General features: G+C 43.8%; 1 protein-coding gene and 1 non-coding gene across 8 annotated transcripts in view; one reads left to right on the top strand and one right to left on the bottom strand.

The window, feature by feature from the left end:
* The window catches only part of RGL1 (ral guanine nucleotide dissociation stimulator like 1), a 190225-nt gene that overhangs the window by 102609 nt on the left and 65578 nt on the right, over positions 1–22038 (top strand). For all 7 annotated transcript variants that reach the window (XM_053245816.1, XM_053245817.1, XM_053245818.1 and 4 more), the window contains one exon: positions 17166–17374. In XM_053245816.1, coding sequence (XP_053101791.1) covers positions 17166–17374 — 209 coding nt within the window. The remainder of the gene's footprint in view (positions 1–17165; positions 17375–22038) is intronic.
* TRNAP-UGG (transfer RNA proline (anticodon UGG)) lies at positions 14383–14454 on the bottom strand. Its single transcript has one exon. It is a non-coding gene; the product is annotated as a tRNA-Pro (tRNA).

Below are 22038 nucleotides of genomic sequence, written 5' to 3'. Positions count from 1 at the left end.
GTCTTGGGAAGAGCCAGGCCTTGGAAGCCTTGTTGGATTTGTTACGACTGCCAAAAATGTGGAAAAATCAGAACAAGAGAGTCAAAGTAGAATAGATTATGGTGGGAAAGCAATCTTCCTCAGCCATGGCATGCTAGCTCCTAGGAATCCCATGAAGGAGTACTGAAAATATACACTGAAAGATATTATTTTCTGAATTCAGATATTCCCAGCAAATCATGCGAGCCTCTAGAAGAATAAAATCCCAGAGTGTGACCTATTACATTCATTCATTCATTCATTCATGCATCCAATTTATATACTGCCCTTCCTAAAGTGGCTCAGGGCAGTTTACATTAAAACCAAAAACACATAATAAAACAATTACCACTGAAAGACATTTAAACCTGATTAAAACTCATTAACATTAAAACTAGATATCATTAAAAGCCAGACTAAAAAGATGGGCTTAAGGGCTCTGCTGTAGGCCTCCAAGGAAGATAATCCTCTTATATCTATGGGGAGCATGTTCCACAACGTAGGGGTGACACCAGAGAAGGCCCAATTCCAAGTCGCCACCAGATGACCTTCAGGTCTTGTAGTTATGATGGGTATCTGTGGCATGAATGTGTCACATATCTGTTTTATACAATCTTACAAAACCTTTGTCAAGCATTCCTTCACTTTCTATTCTAGCAATAATGATAAAATAAAACATGTATTTTCCCAAGTGACTGCTTCCTGGCAGACCTGTTGTGATTGACTGATTAAGTGCTGCCAAGCTGGTGTCGACTCTTAGCAACCACATAGATAGATTCTCTCCAGGATGATTGGTCTTCAACTTGGCCTTGAAGGTGTCTCAGTGGTGCATTCATTGTTGTCGTAATCAAGTCCATCCACCTTGCTGCTGGTCATCCTCTTCTTCTCTTTCCTTCAACTTTTCCCAGCATTATGGATTTCTCAAGGGAGCTGGATCTTTGCATAATGTGTCCAAGGTATGATAGTTTGAGTCTGGTAATTTGTGCCTGAAGTGAAAATTCTGGATTGATTTGTTCTATGATCCATTTGTTTTCCTGGCTGCCCATGGTATCCTCAAAAGTCTTCTCCAGCACCAAAGTTCAAAAGCGTCAATACCTTTTCTATCTTGCTTCTTCAAAGTCCAGCTTTTGCATCCATAAAGTGTCACGGAGAAAACCATTGTTCGAACAATTCTAATCTTTGTGGGTATAGACGTGGCACGGCATCTAAATATCCTTTCTAAGGCCTTCATTGCAACCCTACCAAGTGCTAGTCTGCAGCATATTTCTTGACTGCTGGATCCTTTACAGTTGATGGTTGATCCTAAAAGGCGGAAACTATCCACCACTTCAGTGTCTTCATTATCAGTTCTGAGGCTGGTTGCTGTACCCGTTGTCATTAGTTTAGTCTTCTTTGCATTTAGTTGTAGTCCCATTTTTTCACTGTGTTGTCTGATTTTCATTACTAGAGCTTGCAGATCATCCGCATTCTCAGCTCTCAGAGTGATGCCATCAGCGTAGCACAGGGTATTGATGTTTCTTCCTCCCACTCTTAAAACCACGCTTTTCTTCTTCGAATCCAGCTTCTCTCAGTACTAGAAGACAGGCCTTAGTAGTAGACAGGAATATCTATGGGTGTATGTAGACTTAATTTGGTTTAACAGTCACCTCCTATTCCTCGGGAGCCCTGGGCACTGTTATTCTGTGAGGGAAGCTAGAAACCTCTAACAAAGTTCTTAGCACTCACCAAATGACAATTGCAATTTGTCAAAAATGACAAGAAAGATAGATTTCTTTGGGGGAAGCCATGCCCATGACTGGTATAATACTGACTTAAGTTTGTAGTTTGGATATACCTTATGTTTGGTATCTGTATGAATCCTCACATATGATGATTGTAGCTTTGAATTGAATGTGTGAAATGGATACCAGGGGCGGAGGTATAATTGAACAAGGGGGTGGTGTAATGTCCCTGGACCTCTGAGGGTGTAGGGACCTGCCAGCGTAGCAAAAGCTTGCTCTTTGCTCTCTCCCTGTCCTCTCTTAGAGAAAGTAGGGGAGCGGAGGCCCATTTTCACTTTTTGTCCCAGGGCCCTTTCCAGCCTTGCTATGTTTCTGAAAAGTTCAATTAGTTCCTGGCTATCTTGGATCATTCCCTTGTTGTCTCACTTCAGTCAATTGTTAAATAATGGAAAGGAAGCTGGTAGGACTTTATCTCATTTCTATTACTGACCCTGGTTTTATCAGTGCCCTATTTTTTTGAGTTTGGGTGCAAAAAATGTACCCAAATTTAAATGGTAATATAATGCCCAGTGTTGTCAGTTGGGAATGATAGGTTTCTTGCAGTATCCACGCAAGGCAAAAGTAGGATCTGATCCTTTCCTCACCACTGTTTCCATACATTTACGCATATGGCTATTTAAATACACATGAAAAGTGCAAATCTGCCTCTTCAGTCACCGGTACCATTGCAGTTGAGCCAGGATGGTCCAAGGGATAAGCGCAGTTACTGCTTGTCCCTCTGGGCCAATCCACACTTCTGCATTCTAAACTTGGACTATTTAAAGTGCATGCACTTAAACTGAAACATGTAAATATTCACATACTGTTCGCAATTGGCAGCTGTATGTATGTATTTTATTTTTATTTATTTATTTACTTGATTTATTTGATTTATATACCTCCCTTCCAAAATGGCTCAGGGCGGTTTACAATTAAAACAAGCCACTAAAACAATAAAAACTAAAACAAATTAAAAACAATATAGCAATTAACAATATAAAAACATTTTAAAATAGGATTAAACAGTTTACAGTAATTAAAAGCCCCAAAATAGGGTTAAAATTTAAAAACCCTGGAAAGCCAGGCCAAACAAATACGTTTTAAGGGCTCTCCTGAAGGCTAACAGCTCAGGTCTATCTAGCTCAGTATTGTCTTCACAGACGCAGTGGCTTTTCCAAGGTTTTCCAATATAGAATTCAGAAAGTGAAGTATTGATTGGCTGCACCCGCACGAAGTTCTTAGGTAAATTATATTGCACTATTTTGATCTACCATAGATATTTATTTTATTTTTATTTATTTATCAAATTTGTACACTGCTCCAAACTTTCATCTCTGGGCTGTTAATAATAACATTAAAAAAAGTTAAAACATACATAAAACTTAAAACAATTTAAAAGTCAAAAACAGATATTGTCATCAGAGCATCTTATTTTGCATCCAGTGTTTGTAAATAGCCACTTACTTGTGGCAAGTAAGAATTGGGTCCAAATGATGATTTAGGGCACCGTTCCAAACTTCTGTTTCTCCTAGATCACAAATGACTAACACAGATATGTAGGGATGTGCACAGAACAAGATTTGTGTTCTGTTTCAAGCTCAAAACAGAATGCAAATGCCCAGAACGTTCCATCGGAACAACTGGTTGAGCTGGTTGTTCTGACGGAACATATTCGGGAAGTTCTGAGTGCAGAGGTGTAACTAGGGAAAACGGCGCCCAGGGCAAGCACTGAAATTGCGCCCCCCCCCCATCAGTACAATAGCAATCACATAAAGCTGTAAAAACACGCACGTTTTCCATGCAAATAGCACTAGATCAGAGCATGCAACTGGTGAGACTGGAAGACATCTGCAACTCCTTCTGTTTACACTTGTAATGTGCTGAGCCTCTCTCATGAATGTTGTGTGTCATGTATGAATATGCTTAGTGCAAAAGATACACTGAGTGTACATTTTGGGCAATGAAGGTTTTACATCTGTTTTGCAGATGGATTCCAGCCCAAATAGATTTTTAAACCCTGCATGCTAAAAACACCCGGATCAGTCAGTCCTTAAGGGGGTTGATATTTCTACACAGCCAGTATAAAAGTAATGCTTCTTACAACCTGCAATTATCTTACAAAATTCACTGCCACAAGATTTGACACTTGGTTTTAGATGGGTTTAAAATGAGATTAGGAGAATTCAGGGAGACAGAGAGGTCTAGCGACAGCAGTTCTTAACCACAGTAGTTTAGGGGAACCTCCATGTAGAAAGGTAGTATATCTGAACACCAGGTATAGTGGTAGAGCTGTGGTTTTCATGCCCTGCCTGTGAGTGTCCAAGAACCAAACACCACCAGACAGAACGTATCTTTGATGTTCTTATAGAAATTCTCCCAACACACATAATACACATGCACACACATATTAAGATAGCAAAGCAAAGGACCACAGCCCCCAAATTCTATTCCACCATATTTAGTCTTTTTAATGCCCTCTTCCTCATTAGCCTAGGAGTCCTTGTTTTATTCCTCTATTCTTTTTTCCAGGACGAAAGGAATTCTGGCCTCTGCCTCCTCCTGTCGCAACGACTGGCAGAACTGGGGTCCCTCAAAGGGGTTAATTCCTGGCAGGCTATTCCAACCCATTGGTTTTTCTTTTTTCTCCTGCCTGTTTTCAACTCTAGGGTGCAAAAAAGAGGGGGTGCTTCATGTGCACTCTGTGCCCCTTGACACCAGCTAGAGTCACTTCAAAGGCTCTAGAGAAGGAAGAGGAGTTGCAGGGCAGCCTTTTCCTTTTTTAGAGAGCCCTCGTCTTCCCTGAGAACTGGGGCTGGCGCGGGGTGGGGAAGAGCAGGGAGAAAGGGAGGCATTTGGAGAGGATCCCTAACTAGCTCCGGAGAAGGAAGAGGAGGTGCGGGGCAGCCTTTTCCTTTTTTAGAGAGCCCTCGTCTTCAGAGCTGGCTCTGCCTCTCTCTTTATCTGCATTTAGTCTTGTTTCACAGGAACACAGTTCATGCGATTCCCTTTGTATCTTGTAAGAAAGGCCAACTGAAGTCACAAGGGAACAGGGATATATTTCACTGGATGTGCTCCAGGACCAGCCAGCCATATTTACTGAAGAATTTTGACCAGCTATTTGCTATTTACCAACCCAGCTGTTGTCATTTCTTGAAATACTGTTCCTAGGTTGCACCCATAACACAAGACGCTGTTTCACACAGCAGAGGAATCGCAGATCAACCAGTGCCTGCCATAACTGCCAATCAAGGAGTCAGAGAAAAGGCAACTCAGCACCGGCACTGGCAACGCTTCCACTAGGGACCAGCACCTGCCCTGCTGTTGGTGACCCAGCGCTACTTTGACGAGTTAGGAGCGCTCTACCACCCCCTTTCCCAATCGTTCTTCTCGTCGACTGTCGTGGCTGACCCTTCCCTGTCTCCTCCCCGCAACAACAGCGTTTGCTAAGGAAGCGGCACCCCCATAGCAGCAGGCTCTCAGTGCCTCGGAATCAACAACACAGAGCCGGCGGCAAGCTGAGGGAGGCGGAGATCCGCCTCTTGGTTAGCTGGTTTGAGACAAAACGGCCCTCTCAGTGCAAGGTGATTTTGTTCGAAGTCAGTCAGGGCATTTCCTCAAGAAACACCAAGTAAATATTTATTTATTTATTTATTAAAACATTTCTATACCGCCCAAAACTTACGTCTCTGGGCGGTTTACAACAAAATAAAACATTCGTTAAGACAAATTCAGCAAGTGGGAGGACAGGACGAGCTGTGTGTGACGGGGAAAGGAGCCCAGGGTTGCCAACTGTCCCCTTGCCTTCACACCCACACACACACAGCCAGCCTTGGTCCGTAGCAGTTAACAGCGGGTGGCGCAGAGACTCCAAGTCTCCATCCAGAGAGAAGCCGCGCGCGCCGACTGCTGCAAGCCGGGCTGCTGATTTTAAAGCACAGCCGCAGGAGCCGCCTGAGACGTTGGCAAGCCCGTTGTGGGCAGCCGAGGGAGGGAGGGAGCGCTGCGCTGCCGGCCGGCCGCACCCACCTGGCACCTGCAGACGAGGTCGGCCTCAGTGGCCAGGGGAGGTCCACCACCTTGCCTTTGCCTTCGTCCCTCCACTGCACGCCCAGCACCACCGTCACCCGGTTGCCGCCCGGCTCGCTCCGCAGCCGCTTCAGTCTGCTGCAGCCTCCAGCCGTGGCAGCGGGTGAGGGGCGCGGTCGTTGGAGGCTGCCGTGCCGTCGCTGCTGCTGCAGCCGCCGCCACTGGCCAGGTTCCCGACATGCCTCCCAAGAAGCCTTCAGTCTGCCTCTGCCTGGCTACCCCAGCAAGCACTTTCCAGCGGAACTGCCGTGCACTAGCATTAGCAGCCCAGTTTCAAATGAGAACGCCTTACTAGTTTGGTCAAAGGAAGAACGGCGAGTCTGTTAGTAACCTAGCCTAACCCAAACAGGCCTGTCCTTAGGCAGATACACAAGGGATGTAGCGCCCCGCCCAGAAAGATCTCATGACTGCAAGTCGCGCCTGCGCCGAGGGGGGGGGAGGGGCGCCGCCGCCGACCCGGACTCAAAATTTTTTACCAAAAAAAATTTTTTTTGCAAAAAAAAAAAAAAAAATCGGAAAAGGAAGGGGATCAGTGGGAGCACTTTTTGGCGCCCCCTGCCAAGTGGCGCCTGGGGCACGTGCCCCCCCTGCCCCCCCTATCGTTACGCCCCTGTCTGAGTGCCATTTTGGAGGCCTGTTTTCCCCTTGCTGACTGGTTTCGGCACTGGCTTCCAATTGGCTTGCAATATCCTTCCTTCTTGATTGGCTTGCTACAATACAAATCAAGTTGGTTTGTATGATAATAAGCCAACCAAGAAGCAAGGAGATCACATGCCAATTGGAAATCAGTGCCAAAACCAGTCAGCAAGGGAAAAACAGTCCTTCAAAATGGTGCTCAGAACACCTGAATATTCTGACTCAGAACAGGGTTGTTCCATTCTGAACTCCAAACAGGCGCTTCATTTGAAGGGTGTTCTGTTTCAAACGTGAAATGGCCCATTTCGAGCTCGGAATGTTCTGCACATCCCTACAGATATGTATGGACAGGCTAGCCAATAAATCATGTTAGTGTTTAGTAATGTATGTAGCCTTATTAGCAAGGCTCACAATTCCTTCTCTAAGGAGTAATTGGAGTAAATAAATAGAAGGGAGATGAAAAAATATTTTTTTATTCCCCTCAGAAATAGGAGGGGATCTGAATGAGATAAATTGAGTGCAAGGATGTATCTACAAGCAGGGAGAGCAGGAGATTGGGTATTAGCTGAGAGCACATAAGCAGATAGTGTATGTAGTGCCCCATGCACAAGATTACACCTTTGTGGCAGAGTCCATTTTTCAGATGTCAGCACTGAATTTTAGCCCTGCACAAATGGGGGGAAATGTCAGGTTCCTAAGATGCAGTATCAAATCTTGTGGACCTAGGATTTTTCCTCCATTGATTGAAAAGTCAAACAAATCCATCCTTTTCCAGTCCTGTTTTGGAATACAGTGGGGTAAAGTGTGCCATCGGTGTCGACTCCTGGCACCCAAAGAGCCATGTGGTTGTCTTTGATAGAATACAGGAGGGGTTTGCCATTGCCTCCTCCTGTGCAGTATGATATGATGCCTTTCAGCACCTTTCTGTATCACTGCTGCCCGATATAGGTGTTTCCCACAGTCTGTCAGCATAGTCAGTATAGTCTGGGAAACACACCAGTGGGGATTCGAACCTGCAACCTCTGACTTGCTAATCAAGTCACTTTCCCACTGCACCATTAGGTGGTTAGGGGTAATTAGTCTGCATGAAGTGATTTTGAGCAAGTACCTTTAGAATGACTGTGGGTATGCATATCAGGTAAGAAAAGAGAGGGTTTGGATGTATGTGCAAAACTTTTAAACCCTTCTAAATCAGTCAAGACAAGAGTTCAGCTTTTAAAACAGTATGGTCCTTCAGGGTCTTGTGAGTTGATAGAGCCTGCTAGCTTCTCAGTTAATTTAGTTTTCTACTTATGGGTTGCAGTTGATGTATCTCACTATTCTTTTAATTTTTTTCAGCTCACTTTAATGGAGTGTTATGATCTAGTAGGAAGTTGTTTTCTCAAGTACGTTTAATAAATAACACCCCTCTAGGTTCATTTGACTGGAGGAAGTTGGGGCAGAAAAGCACATTAGCTCAGCAAATGCATGTTCCTACTGGTAGAACCATGTTTCCAATAATAAAGTCGATATGGGGGCAGAGGAAATTTGCAGGGAGAAACTGTAGGAAGCAAAGGTGCTTCACCTGCCAATTCTCCCTCAAATCCACATATAAAAGCAGGTGTTTTTATGGCAACCAATGAAGATGTGCATCCCTGTCTGCACCATAATGCTCATCTGGACCCTGTTGAGGAGAGCTGGTCTTGTGGTAGCAAGCATGACTTGCCTCCTTAGCTAAGCAGGGTCCACCCTGGTTGCATATGAATGGGAGACTAGAAGTATGAGCACTGTAGGATATTCCCCTCAGGTGATGGAGCCGCTCTGGGAAGAGCAGAAGGTTTCAGGTTCCCTCCCTGGCTTCTCCAAGATAGGGCTAAGAGAGATTCCTGCCTGCAACCTTGGAGAAGCCGCTGCCAGTCTGTGAAGACAATACTGAGCTTGATAGACCAATGGTCCAACTCAGTATATGGCAGCTTCCTGTGTTCCTATGAACAAGCTGAATATGTCATTCTATGTAAATGGGATCACACATCTACATTGTACACAAAGCTTCATTTTAAGGGCATCTGCTAAAAAACCACTTCATTTATTAAAGATGAATTTAATATAGTGTGTGTTTATATATATCTTTACAGACAGGTTTAACTACTCTTTGGTCTCTGCCCATGCTAATCTGAATGGGTCATTACTTTGCTTCTGTATATAATTTGCACACACGAGGCTGCACAATTTGTCACCACCTCCCAGCTGAAGGTAGCCCACTGCCATGTGTTGTGGCCTGCCAGGTACTTCATAAAAGCTTTATTGCAATCCCAGTCAGACAGAAAATGTGTTGAATTTCTTGTGGGATGCTGGTGGGTCACTTGTCTGTATGTGAGTCTATGGAACAAATTTTCAGTCTCATGTAATGCCTCTCAGTAATTGCTGTCTTCTCTAAGCGTGGAACTCCATACTACTCCTGCATTAGGGACATAGGAAGCTGCCTTATAACAAGTCAGGCCTTTGGTACATCTCCGTCAATGACTGGCAGTGGCTCTCCAAAGTTTCAGACAAGAGTCTCTCTCTCCCAGTCCTACCTGGAGATGTGTGGGAGCGAACCTGGAACCTTTTGCATTCAAAGCAGATGCTCTACCACTGAGCTACAGCCCCATCCCCTAGGATGAATATCTTACAGCAGACAGTAGTCGCATGTAGCCACTCATGCAAATACAAACCAGGATGGACTCTGCTTGTTCCACACAGATGCCTCCAAGAAGCCTACGGGCAAGGCTTGCTGTCTAAACAGACTAAAACAGGCTTGCTGTCTTTAACATGCTAAAACTGCCTGGGGGAGGGGCATTGTCTTGTGAGAAATGGTAAGTGAGGACATTGGTTAAGACTCTTATCCAGTTTGCCAATTCTCCCCTGTAAATGTTTTGCTTGCCCCTGCATTCGTGTTGTGAGACAAGTAAGGGAATGGGCTTTGTAATGATTCTGCACTTGCATTGATTTTGTGTCTCTTCATGCAGATGTTTAAAGCTGCAGAAGTTTATAGAATGTGTAAACTGAGTAGCAGGAGTGTAGGGATGTGCGAGTTGGCTCGCTTCAAGCCGGCCTCGATCGAGCGATCCGAGTTCGAACTGGACTGACTCCCGGTTCAAAAAACTGGCTTGGGGCTATACTTGTAAAGGCGTATACTTCCTGAGCCAGCCTGCAAGCCGGTTCAACCTGGTTCGGCCAAGCCCGAGCCTGAGTCTGGAATGGGTTGGTTCGAATCTGATCCAGATTCAAACCAAACCAGTCTCACGGCTGGCTCACACATCTCTACAGGAGTGTTAGCCTCTGAGGCTGTTCCCACGATTGACGGAAAGCGGGCTACTTAGCCCGCTTTCCGTTGATCGTGGGAACCATGGGGCTCACAGGCGAGCCCGGTGCTCCTAAGGTGGCTAGCCTGTCTAGCCCCCTGTCTGTCCACCTGTCTAGCCTGTCTCCTTAAATGAGATTAATGGAGCGAGCGCTCCTTTAACCTAATTTCTTTGCTTGTGTATCGCCATGGCTCGTGGCGCCACATGAGTAGACCCCTGACTGGGAGGCTGCAGTCAGCTTCCCAGGCTTGGGGGGTCTCTCCAGGATGCCCCGCGCACTTGCGTGGGGCATCCTAGGACTTCTGGAGGCTACGTGGCCCCCAATCCCTGCAGCTCCTGCCAGCTCCATGACAGAGCTGGCAGTAGTGTGGGCGGCCAATCCGGCTGCCCCAGGGCTGCCCTTTGATTGTCTGTGGGGAGAGTGGGTTAAGCCCGCTCTCCCTGCAGACCCAACAGAAGCTCTTCTCACAGATCATGAGAAAAGCTTCAGTAAGTGTTGGATACAGAAGTGTTGAATTAATGGTGCCTCACTTTCTCATCAGGATGGTCATGAGAATGAATAAGGAAACAATTTTACTTTCCCGGAAGTGGGAGTCAGATGATCTTAATAAGATGATCACTTAATAAGTTCTTAATAAGATGATCACTGAAGGATGGCATGTGTATATATACGTTGTGTGTATTGTGTTGACTCTACTGTATGCTCTGTAGTGGCAAAGTATGGATGCTTTGTGCATATACCATTTTTAGAGGTTTTCCTGAAGGGGCAGTGTTGATTCTGAGATGATGTGAGGTGTGTTCAGTCGCTCCTCATGGGAAAAAAAAAAATGTCTGAGTAAAGCTAGTTCTGGCTGTTAGCCACTCTGACTGGTGGTAGGAAGTGGAGGGCCAGGTCCATCCTTCCTCTCCAGTCCTGCCTTTTGGGAAAGGTCTTCTTCAGCCGCTCACTCATCCCATCCCTCTCAGACAACTGGCCAGAAGTATAGTATGCTATAGAAGAGTCTAGGGCACACTTCTCACTTTATGTGCAGCAGCTGGCTAGGATAGAAGCAGTGTGTGGCTCTATCACACTGCTTTTGACCTGGCTGGTGCCACTGCCTCAGCTAGTGAGAGTGCCCCCTAGAGTCTTCTGCAGTGGTGCAGAAAACTTCCTGGCACATTCAAAATTTGCCTATCAGGTTGTTGGCAGGCACTGGAGGCAGCTAAGTGAGGTACATGGTATCAGAATCTACAGGGACCAGAATCTGCTCTTGGGCCTCTCTTTGCCAGTCTCCAATATCGCATTACTTCAAGAAAAGATCACTTTAGGACAGCTGTAGTTACACCCTTGTGAGAAAAACGCTCACACTGAAAAATGTACTAGAGTGTTTTCCCTGAGATAGATTGGAGCAACTACTTGCAGGCTTTCAGCATTAACGGGGGCTGCAGAAACTCACATGGGTGAAGGGCACATCCCATGACACTCTTTGTTAAATTAGTGGTAAAATATGAAAGCACATGTAAGAGGATAATATTTTTAAAAGAATACTTGAAGAGTTCCTCTGTGACCTCTCTTGACCCTAATGGGAGTCATATGGCCATAATCCCTGTGTGCTGTTTATGGAAAATTGCCTATCAACATTAGAAGACCCCTTTGAAAAGTAATCAATAGGGTTTCCTTGTAGGCGGACAGCTGGCCAGAAAGCAAACCCAAAACCTCTTCTAGCTTTTCAGGGATCTTGGTCATGTCAGAAAAGAGACGTTCCCTGATTGAATCCAGATTGAGCTGTTTCCTGTTAGCGTGCTAACTCAGCCCGCAGTATCTTATTCCATAAGTCAGTGTTATTGAATGGTTGCCTGCCAAGTCTCTTTAAAGACTTCAAGGCAGAACGGCTGAAATAATGCAAACAAAAACTATACCTCAGATATACTTTAACATGAGTTTTAGCACGTAAATGCTCGTTGCTGGTAAATGTTTTCCATTTTTTATACCTACACACGTAGGTATACACGTTTCTGGAAGAGCTATAAAAAGTGTTGCTGTTTGACCTGGCATTGAATGGCTGAGGTTAAGGAGGCATGGGGTAATCTTAATTTAATTTCAGTGTTTGTGTGTATGTGTGTGCTGTTTTACTTAGCTTTTATTCACCAAGCATCCTTGAGAAGGGGCGGGATAGAACTGAAACTAATTAATTAAATAGGTTGTAGAGTAAAATGTGACTGACTTTGAACTGACTTTTGAGCATCAAATTCAAAACTAAATTCTGGCCATCTTTTGTACAAAGAGAGATTGATTGAAAATACACATAAAGAATTGGGATAAATAGGTGGGTCTGAATTGGGCTTGCACAAAATATGGCCCACCAGCTGAAAGTAGCCTATGGCCATGTATAACAGTCTACCAGGGACTTGATAACCATCTATTTTTGCTGCCTGCCTGAGATTGCAAAAACGGGGAGCTTGTCAGGAACCTTTTTACACTTGACAGGGCTGATGGGCTCTTTTCAGCTTGGTGGATCCCAAGTTGTGCAGCATGTTTGTTTATTATAGCTTTTCTTTAAAATTAGTAGCAGCATTTAAAACAAAAGAAGATGTTAATAACACCATCTAATTGCTCTGACAGGAAATCTGAGAATGAGTGATGACAGAATTGAGGGGAGCATCAAGAGTTGTTCTATGTAAACTCCTGCTTCAAAGACAGAATCCCCCCCCCTTAACCATTTTCTTGAAAACTTCTGTTTTGACAGTCTGAGCTTCTGATTACATTGCTGAACTGCTCTTAAAGTTAGGACATTTTTCCTTACCTAAATGTGACTTCTTTTAATCTAAACTGATGGCTCTGTATTCTAGTCTTAGTTGATGTAGTAAACAAATTGTTCCCCATTCATACTTGCTTGTAAATTGTCAATGGTTGTAAATTGCCCCAAGGTAGGGATGTGCAGGGAACTGGTTCCCTGCACTCCCTGGAGGGCAGGGGTTACTTTAAGGGGCAGGGAGGGTGCCTCCTAACTGCCCATCCCTGCCCTCCCGCTCCCCCACCCCACCGGCGCTCCCCCAAAAAGCTTGGGCACAGTGCTGCAGCGTTACTCCTTGCAGGCCCATTCAGCGTTGCCACACAAATGGCCGACGTGCATGTGCAGAGATGGGCAGGTAGGTGGCACCCTCCCTGCCCCTAAAAGTAACCCCCTTGGCCTCCGAACCAGTTCGAACACTGGCACTTTGAACCGGTTTGGCACTCCAGAACAGGAGCACCAAAACAGTTCCATGCACATCCCAAGGCTGTGCTTTGAGAACTCATGCATCAACATTTTGAGGAGGAAGTCCAAAAGGGAAGTACTTTTCTGCATCAGTCAGCTCCCAAGTGATGTCACACCAAGATAGGGGACCTACAGCAGGCCTGTGTAGATGGTGTGTGCAGATAGGGGGCAGGTTCAGTTGTCCAATGGCTCTTTCTTAAGTGAGTGGCTGTCAGTCACTCATCTGAGGTAAAATTAAGCACTCTACTTAGGAATGATGCCACAGTGCAGACAAAGCCTTCTCCCCACCTCTGACAATTGGGTGGTCCAGCCTTCACCGACAGAGATCTAATAGCATGTTTCTCTGAGTAGAGCTCACAGAGATTCATTTCATCCCTGCCCCTGCATTTAGTAGGACTTTTAAATGTTGCACCTGATACTGAACAGCCACCCAGTGTGCTAAAGGCTTGCGCCTGCACTCCTGCCCTTATGCTGCCAAAGTTCCATGGCAGGATGACCTGCCACAAAGAAGGGCTTTTTGTTGACCTCAGGGGAAGGGAACATTTCAGATCATCCACACGAATCCTTTCCTGATGTCTCTATAACTGAACAAGCACAGAGACTTTCATTTTTTGTACTCATGGTATAGTTGAGGGTTATTCTCACCGAATAGCACCTAGCTGTTACAGGAGGGTAAATGTCAGCTGTACACTAGGGGGGGGGAAATATGTTAACAATAAGAGCAGTTTAACAATGGAGCCAATTACCTAGGGAGCCCATTTTCATGACATAAGCTACCTGGGTAGGAGAGAGTTAACCCAGGCAGCTCTTGTTGTCTGAGCCACTGGGAGGCCTTCCAAGCCAGCTGCTCCAGAGTTGGGTAGCCAGATCCACTAGCCAGGTACAAAGTTAGGTAGGAGGAAAATGTAGTCCATCCTGCCTCAATTTGTGGTCATTTGGAGCACCGCAGTGGTTGGAACGGCTGCTGGGAGTGGCGGCCACAGAGTCTAGTGGAAAGCAAGGCCAAGGAGAGGAGTGCTGCCTCTCTGCTGCTCACGCAGTGCATTGTGGGTTATGGGAGGACTTCCTTCTCCCAATGCCACTTTGGGAGTCTGCTCTGGTCATGTTGCTTCTCTGGTCATGTGGGTGTGTGAGTGGCAGAGCCCAGATGAGGGCTCTGATCATCTGGGGGAAGGCAAGTAGGATACTGCCTCCCCTGCACTCTGCCCAGCCCAGCCCACTTTGATCATGAGAACAATTTCAGGGTGTAACCGCTCAGTATTGTCTACACTGACTGGCAGTTACTCCCAAGGGTTTCAGACAGAGGTTTTCCCCAGCCTTACCTGGAGATGCCAAGGATTGAACCTAGGGCCATCTGCTTCCAAAGCAGATGCTGTACCACTGAACTACAACCCCTCCCCAGTGTTATATCTTTGTAAAAGATTGCAAAATCTTAAATGCAAAGGACAGTAGCTAGGAGAAAGAGTGATCGGTTGCGGCAATGTTGCACTTATAATGAGGCTGGGTATGAGTTAGTGAAATGAAAAGAGACAGGTCCACAGTGGGACCCTCCGTACCAGTGGATGATGTTATGTGTGAGAGCTTCTCTGTCTTGACAGAGAAAGATCTGTACTATGTCTGTATTTCACAGCAGCGGAAAGGACCCAAACACCTCCCATTCCATCTTGATAGTGTAACAGAAATTGGAGAAGAATAAACAACAGTGAGGTCATTGAGCCCATCCTCAATTAGATTACTCTCTGTAGCATATTCACTGATGCTTTCACAGTCTAAATGTAAGTGATGGAGCTCCTCTTGGGAGACCACATGTCTTATAGACCTCATTGCTAAAAAATGTTGCCTGATAATGTTTCCCTTTGTGTAATCGTTACTGATAAGAGAGCTGGACATATGCATCCTACTCCAATCGATTCATAAATTGAAGTCAACTCTAATGTAATTCTATACACTAACAAGTGGAGACCCGTAAGAAATCACAGATGGCTCCCTCCCCCCAGTACCAGTACTTTTTCTCTTCCCCTCCCTTACCCTCCTTTTTGTCCCCAGCTCCCCACACTCACACAGGGCTGATTTGTTCATGATATCTGTGGCAGTTGCACTGTCAGAAAAATGAACTGTGTGGAGACTCATCCATGTGATTAGCTGTTTGTACATATGTATGTATATTGGGCAGCAGCGATATAGGAAGATGCTGAAAGGCATCTCACACTGCATGGGAGACGGCAATGGTAAACCCCTCCTGTATTCTACCAAAGAAAACCACAGGGCTCTATGGTCGCCAGGAGTCGACACCGACTTGATGGCACACTTTACTTTATGTACCAGCATGGTTTTATCCACAGCAGCTATGCCAGGTTAGCTTCTTTATGACCTTTTATTTAGGCATATAGTCATACACTTTCTCCATTTTAATCAGTTTTTCTTTTAACTTGTGCACACATAGTTAAACACACACAGTCACTCTCTCACACACATATAGTCACACGCATATTCAGAGCATCATTAAGCATGACCTAAGCCTACTACAGGAAGATGAGAATTGGGAAGATGAGGAAAAAATATCCCTGCTCCCTTTAACCTTAGATTCTGTCACTGTAGTGGCTTCTCATTTTCCTCCCATGGACAAGCCAGGTCATGCCTGCTATAGCTCTGTTCTCTTGCAAGGTGATGGTTCTGTTTCACTAGAAGCTTGAGCTTGGAGGACTGGCTCTGCAGCCTTGCCAAAAAGAAACTAGTTCACACAAAACATTTCCTAGCCCACCTGCCTACAAACCCCAGCATTAGTAATCTGCATCCTAAAACAACTCTAAACAGTCAATGCTGAAATAGCTTCCATGCCTTGATACCTAAAGGAGTTTCTTATTCAGTACAGGTTATCAAGGTAGGTTCTACTTAAACCCTCGGTTTCCACAGGGAAATGTCGTCATTCCCTTGCTGCACATGTATAGCCTGATTATGAGCATCTGTACAAGTTCCTGTATGTGATGAAATCAGTCCTCTTCTCTGCTGATGTGTTGTTCAGTTGCTTTCTTTGTAATAATCAACTCTACAAAGGCCTCTCTCTAAACCCACTGAAGTCCAGGATGCTTGTTCCATTGACTTCAAAAATATTTGAATCAGGATCTAAGCTCTTAGAAATCTTCAAGACATTAAGAACATATTGTATCATTTCCCAATAAGATTAGTGAATAAAAGGAGAAATGTAATTAATGGGATACAGTTGGGGCATCTGCATGGAACATTAATATATTTCATCCAACAGAACTCCAAAGTGCTTGAATAATAATAATTGATTTGTTACATTGGCATCTCAGGTTTCTGGGTGGTCTCCCATACAGAGGCTATTCTGGTTCAAATCTGCTTAGCTTTACAGCTGGGTGCTTTCAAGACTGTTCTCTGATTTAAGCTCGTGTTTATATCAAGTGTTGTTGCCTATATTGATTTTGGCTTTATCGTCATCAGTGCACCAATTCTAGTCCCCCCCCCCTCCAGGTTTCATTTCATTTTGGGGTAGGGTGGGGTGGGGGGCTATGGAGAGGAAGCTTCCTTGCAACACTGCTGTTGTGAATATAAAAATGTGTAGTCTTTGGGTGGTGGAACTAGATGCTACCCAAAACATGGGTCTAGTGCCAAGATCAGCAGCTTCATATCTAGTTTCCCCTCCTCTCTCTGTAGCATGAATTATGTGGCATGACATAATCACACCATGTATTGTATGGAACTGCTATTTTTAGTATCATCTAATTGTGCCTTTTGCTCAAAATATTAATGATATAAGTAAGTGTCGCAGTGTATAACATTATGCAAAAAGGTCAAATCAAGAGATCTTCCAGAATGTAATACTAATCAAATACATATTGTTATGAATGGATTTATATATTTCCTCTGATGAACTCAGAGTGGCTTTTATATGGTTCCTGGGTAATTTCCCAAAAAGCATTTTGAAATGCCAAACCTATTAGCTTAATTTAGTAAGGTTGCACAATACGCCTTTCAACCATTCCTGAGTATCTTGTATTAAAAGTATCTTTTGTTTCAGTGAACCTCTTCTTCTCTCATATTGCTAGGAGTGATTAATTCAATCTCTTATTTTTATTGTTTCATAGGTTGAAGGGGACCAACTGCCCCCAGGGCATACTGTCAGCCAATATGAGACATGTAAGATCAGGACTATTAAGGCTGGTACACTGGAAAAGCTTGTGGAAAACCTGCTAACAGCTTTTGGGGACAATGACTTCACCTACATCAGTATCTTTCTGTCAACATACAGGGGCTTTGCATCTACAAAAGATGTTCTCGAACTTCTCCTTGACAGGTAAGATTCAATGTCTTTTTAATGTTGTAACCTGGTTTTCAGGGTTTTTTAATTGTTGTGATTGTTTAATTGCTGTTTTACGATGTTTTAATTCTTAATTGTTTTATACTGTGTTATAATTTGTGTTTTAATTGTTAACTGATTTTTAATGGTTTTGTTTTAATTGTAAACTGCCCTGAGCCATTTTGGAAGGGCGGTATAAAAATCAAATAAATAAATGTCTAGATGAGGGGGAAACTGTTTCTAACATATGTGATGTGGACGGTTATTTATATATTTATTTATCATATTTTTATACTGCCTGATATACACTCTAGGTGGTGTACAAAACTTAAAACACAATATAAAACACTAACAAGTTGTTCTAGTAAGAACGAATCTGCCTATTTTCCTTTCACAATCCCTACAACTAGACTAAATTTGGTTCAGATTGGTTAGGTGGTCCACAAGTTAGATCTTGTGCGCCTCAAATGTTTACATGTCCACCATCTTGAATTGCAGTGAATGACATAACCAAAGGCTATGCCATTGAGGTGTCCCTATGTGTCCCTACAGCTTTAGCAAATTTGGTTCAAATCAGTTAGGCGGTTCACAAGTTAGCCTACTTGTGCCTCAAATGTTTGTGTGTCTGTCTTCGTGAATTAGGGTGGATGACATTATCACAAACTACGGCATTGAGATGTTTCTGTGTGTCACTCACTACAACTGTACCTAATTTGGTTCAAATCAGTTAGACAATCCATAGGTTAGCCCACTTACTCCTCAAATGTTCATATGTCCCCCATCTTGGATTGAGGTGGATGACATACGCAATTGGGGCATCTCTATGTGTCCCTACAGTTGTAGCAAATTTGGTTAAAATCAGTTGGGTGGTTCACAAGTTAGCTCACCTGAACATCAAAAGTTTACATATCCACCATCTTGAATTGGGATGGATGACATCATCACAAATTACACCATTGAGGTGTCCCTATGTGTCTCTACAACTGTACCCGATTTGATTCATATTGATCGAGGCATTGTGAAGTTGACAGGGGACACACACACATGGACACACAGAATGCCTGGTGATCTCATAAGCCTACTGGAAAGTAGGCTAAAAACAATTAAGATTTTACAAAATACAGTAAAAACAATCTGATAAAAACAAATTAAACACTATAAAATTCACTGATTTTATTTCAGTTTAAAGCCTGTGAAAACAGATGCGTCTTGAGGGTCTTCCTAAAAGCAAACAGAGAAGGAGATGCTCTTATTTCAGCAAGGAGCATTTTCCAAAGCCCCAGGATAGCCACAGAGAAGGCCGAGTCACGAGTCGCCACCAAACAAGTCAGTGGCAGCCACAACCAGACCTCTCCAGAAGATGGTAATAGGTGACAGGGTTCATGACATTATCATGAATCATGATGGTTCAAGAAGGTGCTCTCTTTTGGGGGCAGGGAAATAAATAGATAAATAGGTGGGTGGGTGTGTTTTTCAAGGTGAGCATTTTTTTCTGATTGGCTGCTAACGTAATTGGCTTACAAAATGCACTTTCAAAGTAAGGGTGTTCTCCCTACCATTCCAGTGTCATACTCAAGGCTGTGAGTTTCATGCTTGTATAGGTTCACTGTACAAGTTCAAAATTTGTTATTTAGCATCCTGAGAATCTCCACTTTTATTCAGAAAGAGAATCTGGGCTTCTAGCCCTCATGGTAGCAAAGGGTAGTATGAAAAAATGAGTCTGCTTCTGGGGTGGGGCTTTAATACTGTGTTTATATCCATGACCATCCTCACTTAATTACTGGGTGGGTTCAGATGTTGCACAGAACCTCAGTTCCTGCCAAGCTCCATGCTACCTCTTTCAGTCCCACAAGCATGCATTCTTCCCTCCCATCCCCATGCGAGTGCCTACTTCATTTCTAGGTTAGGATATGCCAAGATTGGTAGCGATGTCCGAACCCATCAGTCTCGGCTTTTCCTAATCTACTTCAGAAAACCTGAGCCCCTCTCTTGAACTTGTTGTAATTACTCACATTAAAAACTTACTTGAACTTTCTGTAATTATTTACATTAAAAGGTGACATTGGGGATCTTACCTCCTGGTGAACCCAGCTAAATTTAATTTGGAATGAATAGATAAATTTCATCCTGGCTCCAGATTAGATCCAGAATGGGCTTCAAATGCAGGCCCTTGGCAATGAGTCATCGCTGCAGGCTAGGATCTGGGTTTCTCTGCAGCAGCCAAAAGTCCACAAATGGAGCCTTCCTTCTGGTTCACACATGCAATAAAGAATCCAGTTACTTCCTTACAAAGCAGCAACAAAACAGCACATACGCCTTCCCTTTCCTTGCTCCAGAATTAAGATTTCCCCCCTGACACCCAGAAATAGAGACCGGAGGTAGGGCTGGCCCTTTAATGAGGCATACTGAGGAGTTTGCCTCAAGCAGTGATTACTGGAGGCAGTTGCAAGATGCCTGCTGCTACTATCACCACAGCTGCCTCCCTCCCTCCCTCCTGCTGCAGTTGGAAGATCCCACATCTTAAGTGGGAAGGCTGCCTGCACCAATCTTGCATCCACCATGTGAGCTGGCTGAAAAACAATTTTTGGTTGCTCCCAGCACAGGAGTGTCTGGGTTGTAGGGATAGAATTGGATGTGCTGTAGGATCCTGCAAAAACACTGTGTAAAAGGCCATTAAAACACTCTTCAGTATTTATTTTGTGAAATTGCAACTGAAGATCATCTGTAATGCAATGAAAAATGGGTTACTTTTTGGTTTTTGTTTGTAAAATGAAAATTCTTTTGCTGTACTTATTTGAGGATCAGATGCATTCTTTTGAAAAAATAAATTTTATTAGAGTACATATGATCCTCAAATTAACAAGATACAGATGTATTATGAATCTCGGCCTCAGTTCCTTCTTATATAAAAATTGAATTCTTATATCCCCAGTATAATATAAAGGGAATCTTATATATGCCTTTTATATAAGAACCACCTTACAGTGGCTGTCATAACAACTATTCTTGCCTGTCCTGGGATATAGGCATAAGTTGAGCTATAAGCAGCCTGACAAAGTGCTGAAGAAGAGCTCGCTGTCATTACAATATGTCAATTATTGAGGGTAGTTGTGTCAGTTAAAGTGGTGTGAATCCAGGTCTGTAGTGCAGCTACAACCCCTAAATATCTCTCGTTATCAGTTCCTTGAGAAGCTGTTGCAAAGATCAGTATCCAAAGAATGCAAGAGGAAAGCTGTGTTGTCCTATCCAGTTTGGCCTCTGTAAGCAAACACACATCAGTCCCACAGCCAAAGCAGAAAACTAAACTTCCCTCTTCATACAGCCTGCTCTGCTAGCTTTTCATAATCCATGTGATTTCCTGTGGTTTGTACTGTGAGTCCAGAGTTGAAAATGAACAGAATTTTAAAAAAAACATACCAACAGCCAATGCTATACAGAGCTATTGTAGAAAGAGCCAGTGTTAAGAATGCATTTTCCTTGCAAATTGTGGTTTTCAATTTCCTTTTAAAGGGCATCTTACATAGAAAAGCAAGGGGAGTGATTTGTATGCTGTCCTGAGCAGAGTTGAGCTTCCTGTGGGGAGGGCTGCTTTAGTGATGGCTGGCCAGCTGAGGCACAGAATTGGGGGTGGCAGGGAAGCTTGTACTGCAGCTGTTCATTGTTGTTCCTGCTTTGTAGTTTTAACAAAGAACATCAGTTTGCAGACTGTCAATCCAGCACTTTCATAAAACACAAGGCTATATATAGTATGTTCACTCCCTTCGGTCAGGGGCTTAAGGACTGTCAGTGGAAAGATGAAAAGAGAGGCATTTTTCCAGTGACTGAACAGGAACCCACACAGCCATCCAACAGCTGCGCATTTTGATTGCTTTGGGTGCAAACCAAAGCTGCTTGTGAGTGTTGTTGAGGTTATTTTGAGATTAACACACACAGTAAAGCTGTATATTTAAAATGGAGTTGCACTACCAGTATATTGGACTAAAGGTGATTTTCACTCCCAGTTGAGGAGGTTAGCAAGTGGCAAGCTTGCCTTAGTTGTTTGGTATTGTGCTGATATGAATGGAGAATTCTGTTTGTGAGAGGATTCCCTCCTCCCCGCTCCATTTTTTACAACATACAGAATGTGCATCACTTCATACCTTAATAAAAAAGAATCCACTCTGTATACACACAAAATGAAAAGGCAAATAGCTCCACAACAATATTGATCAAATTATAAGGATAAAATTAATGTTTTTTTAGCATTTTCTATCCTGCTCTTCTTCCAAGGAGCCCAGAGCGGTGTACTACATACTTAGGTTTCTCCTCACAACAACCCTGTGAAGTAGGTTAGGCTGAGAGAGAAGTGACTGGCCCAGAGTCACCCAGCAAGTATCCTGGCTGAATGGGGATTTGAACTCGGGTCTCCCTGGTCCTAGTCCAGCACTCTAGCTACTACACCACGCTGGCTCTCTGTTTGTTGTGAACTAATAATGAATTTTTCATTTCAGAAAGAAATTACATTATTCCAGTTAGTCCTAAATAGCCAATATATAGGAAAGTGGGGAGGTCACCAGAAATGAAAGGAAATTAACTAATGGGTAACAGCCAGGGAGAACAAATGTGTCTTCAAATGCCAGATAAAAACCAGAACTGATGGAGATGTTATAATCTCAGGAAGC

Source organism: Hemicordylus capensis, chromosome 4 (assembly GCF_027244095.1).
Source record: "Hemicordylus capensis ecotype Gifberg chromosome 4, rHemCap1.1.pri, whole genome shotgun sequence".
Taxonomy (NCBI): domain Eukaryota; kingdom Metazoa; phylum Chordata; class Lepidosauria; order Squamata; family Cordylidae; genus Hemicordylus; species Hemicordylus capensis.
This window is presented reverse-complemented; position numbering and strand designations above follow the sequence as displayed.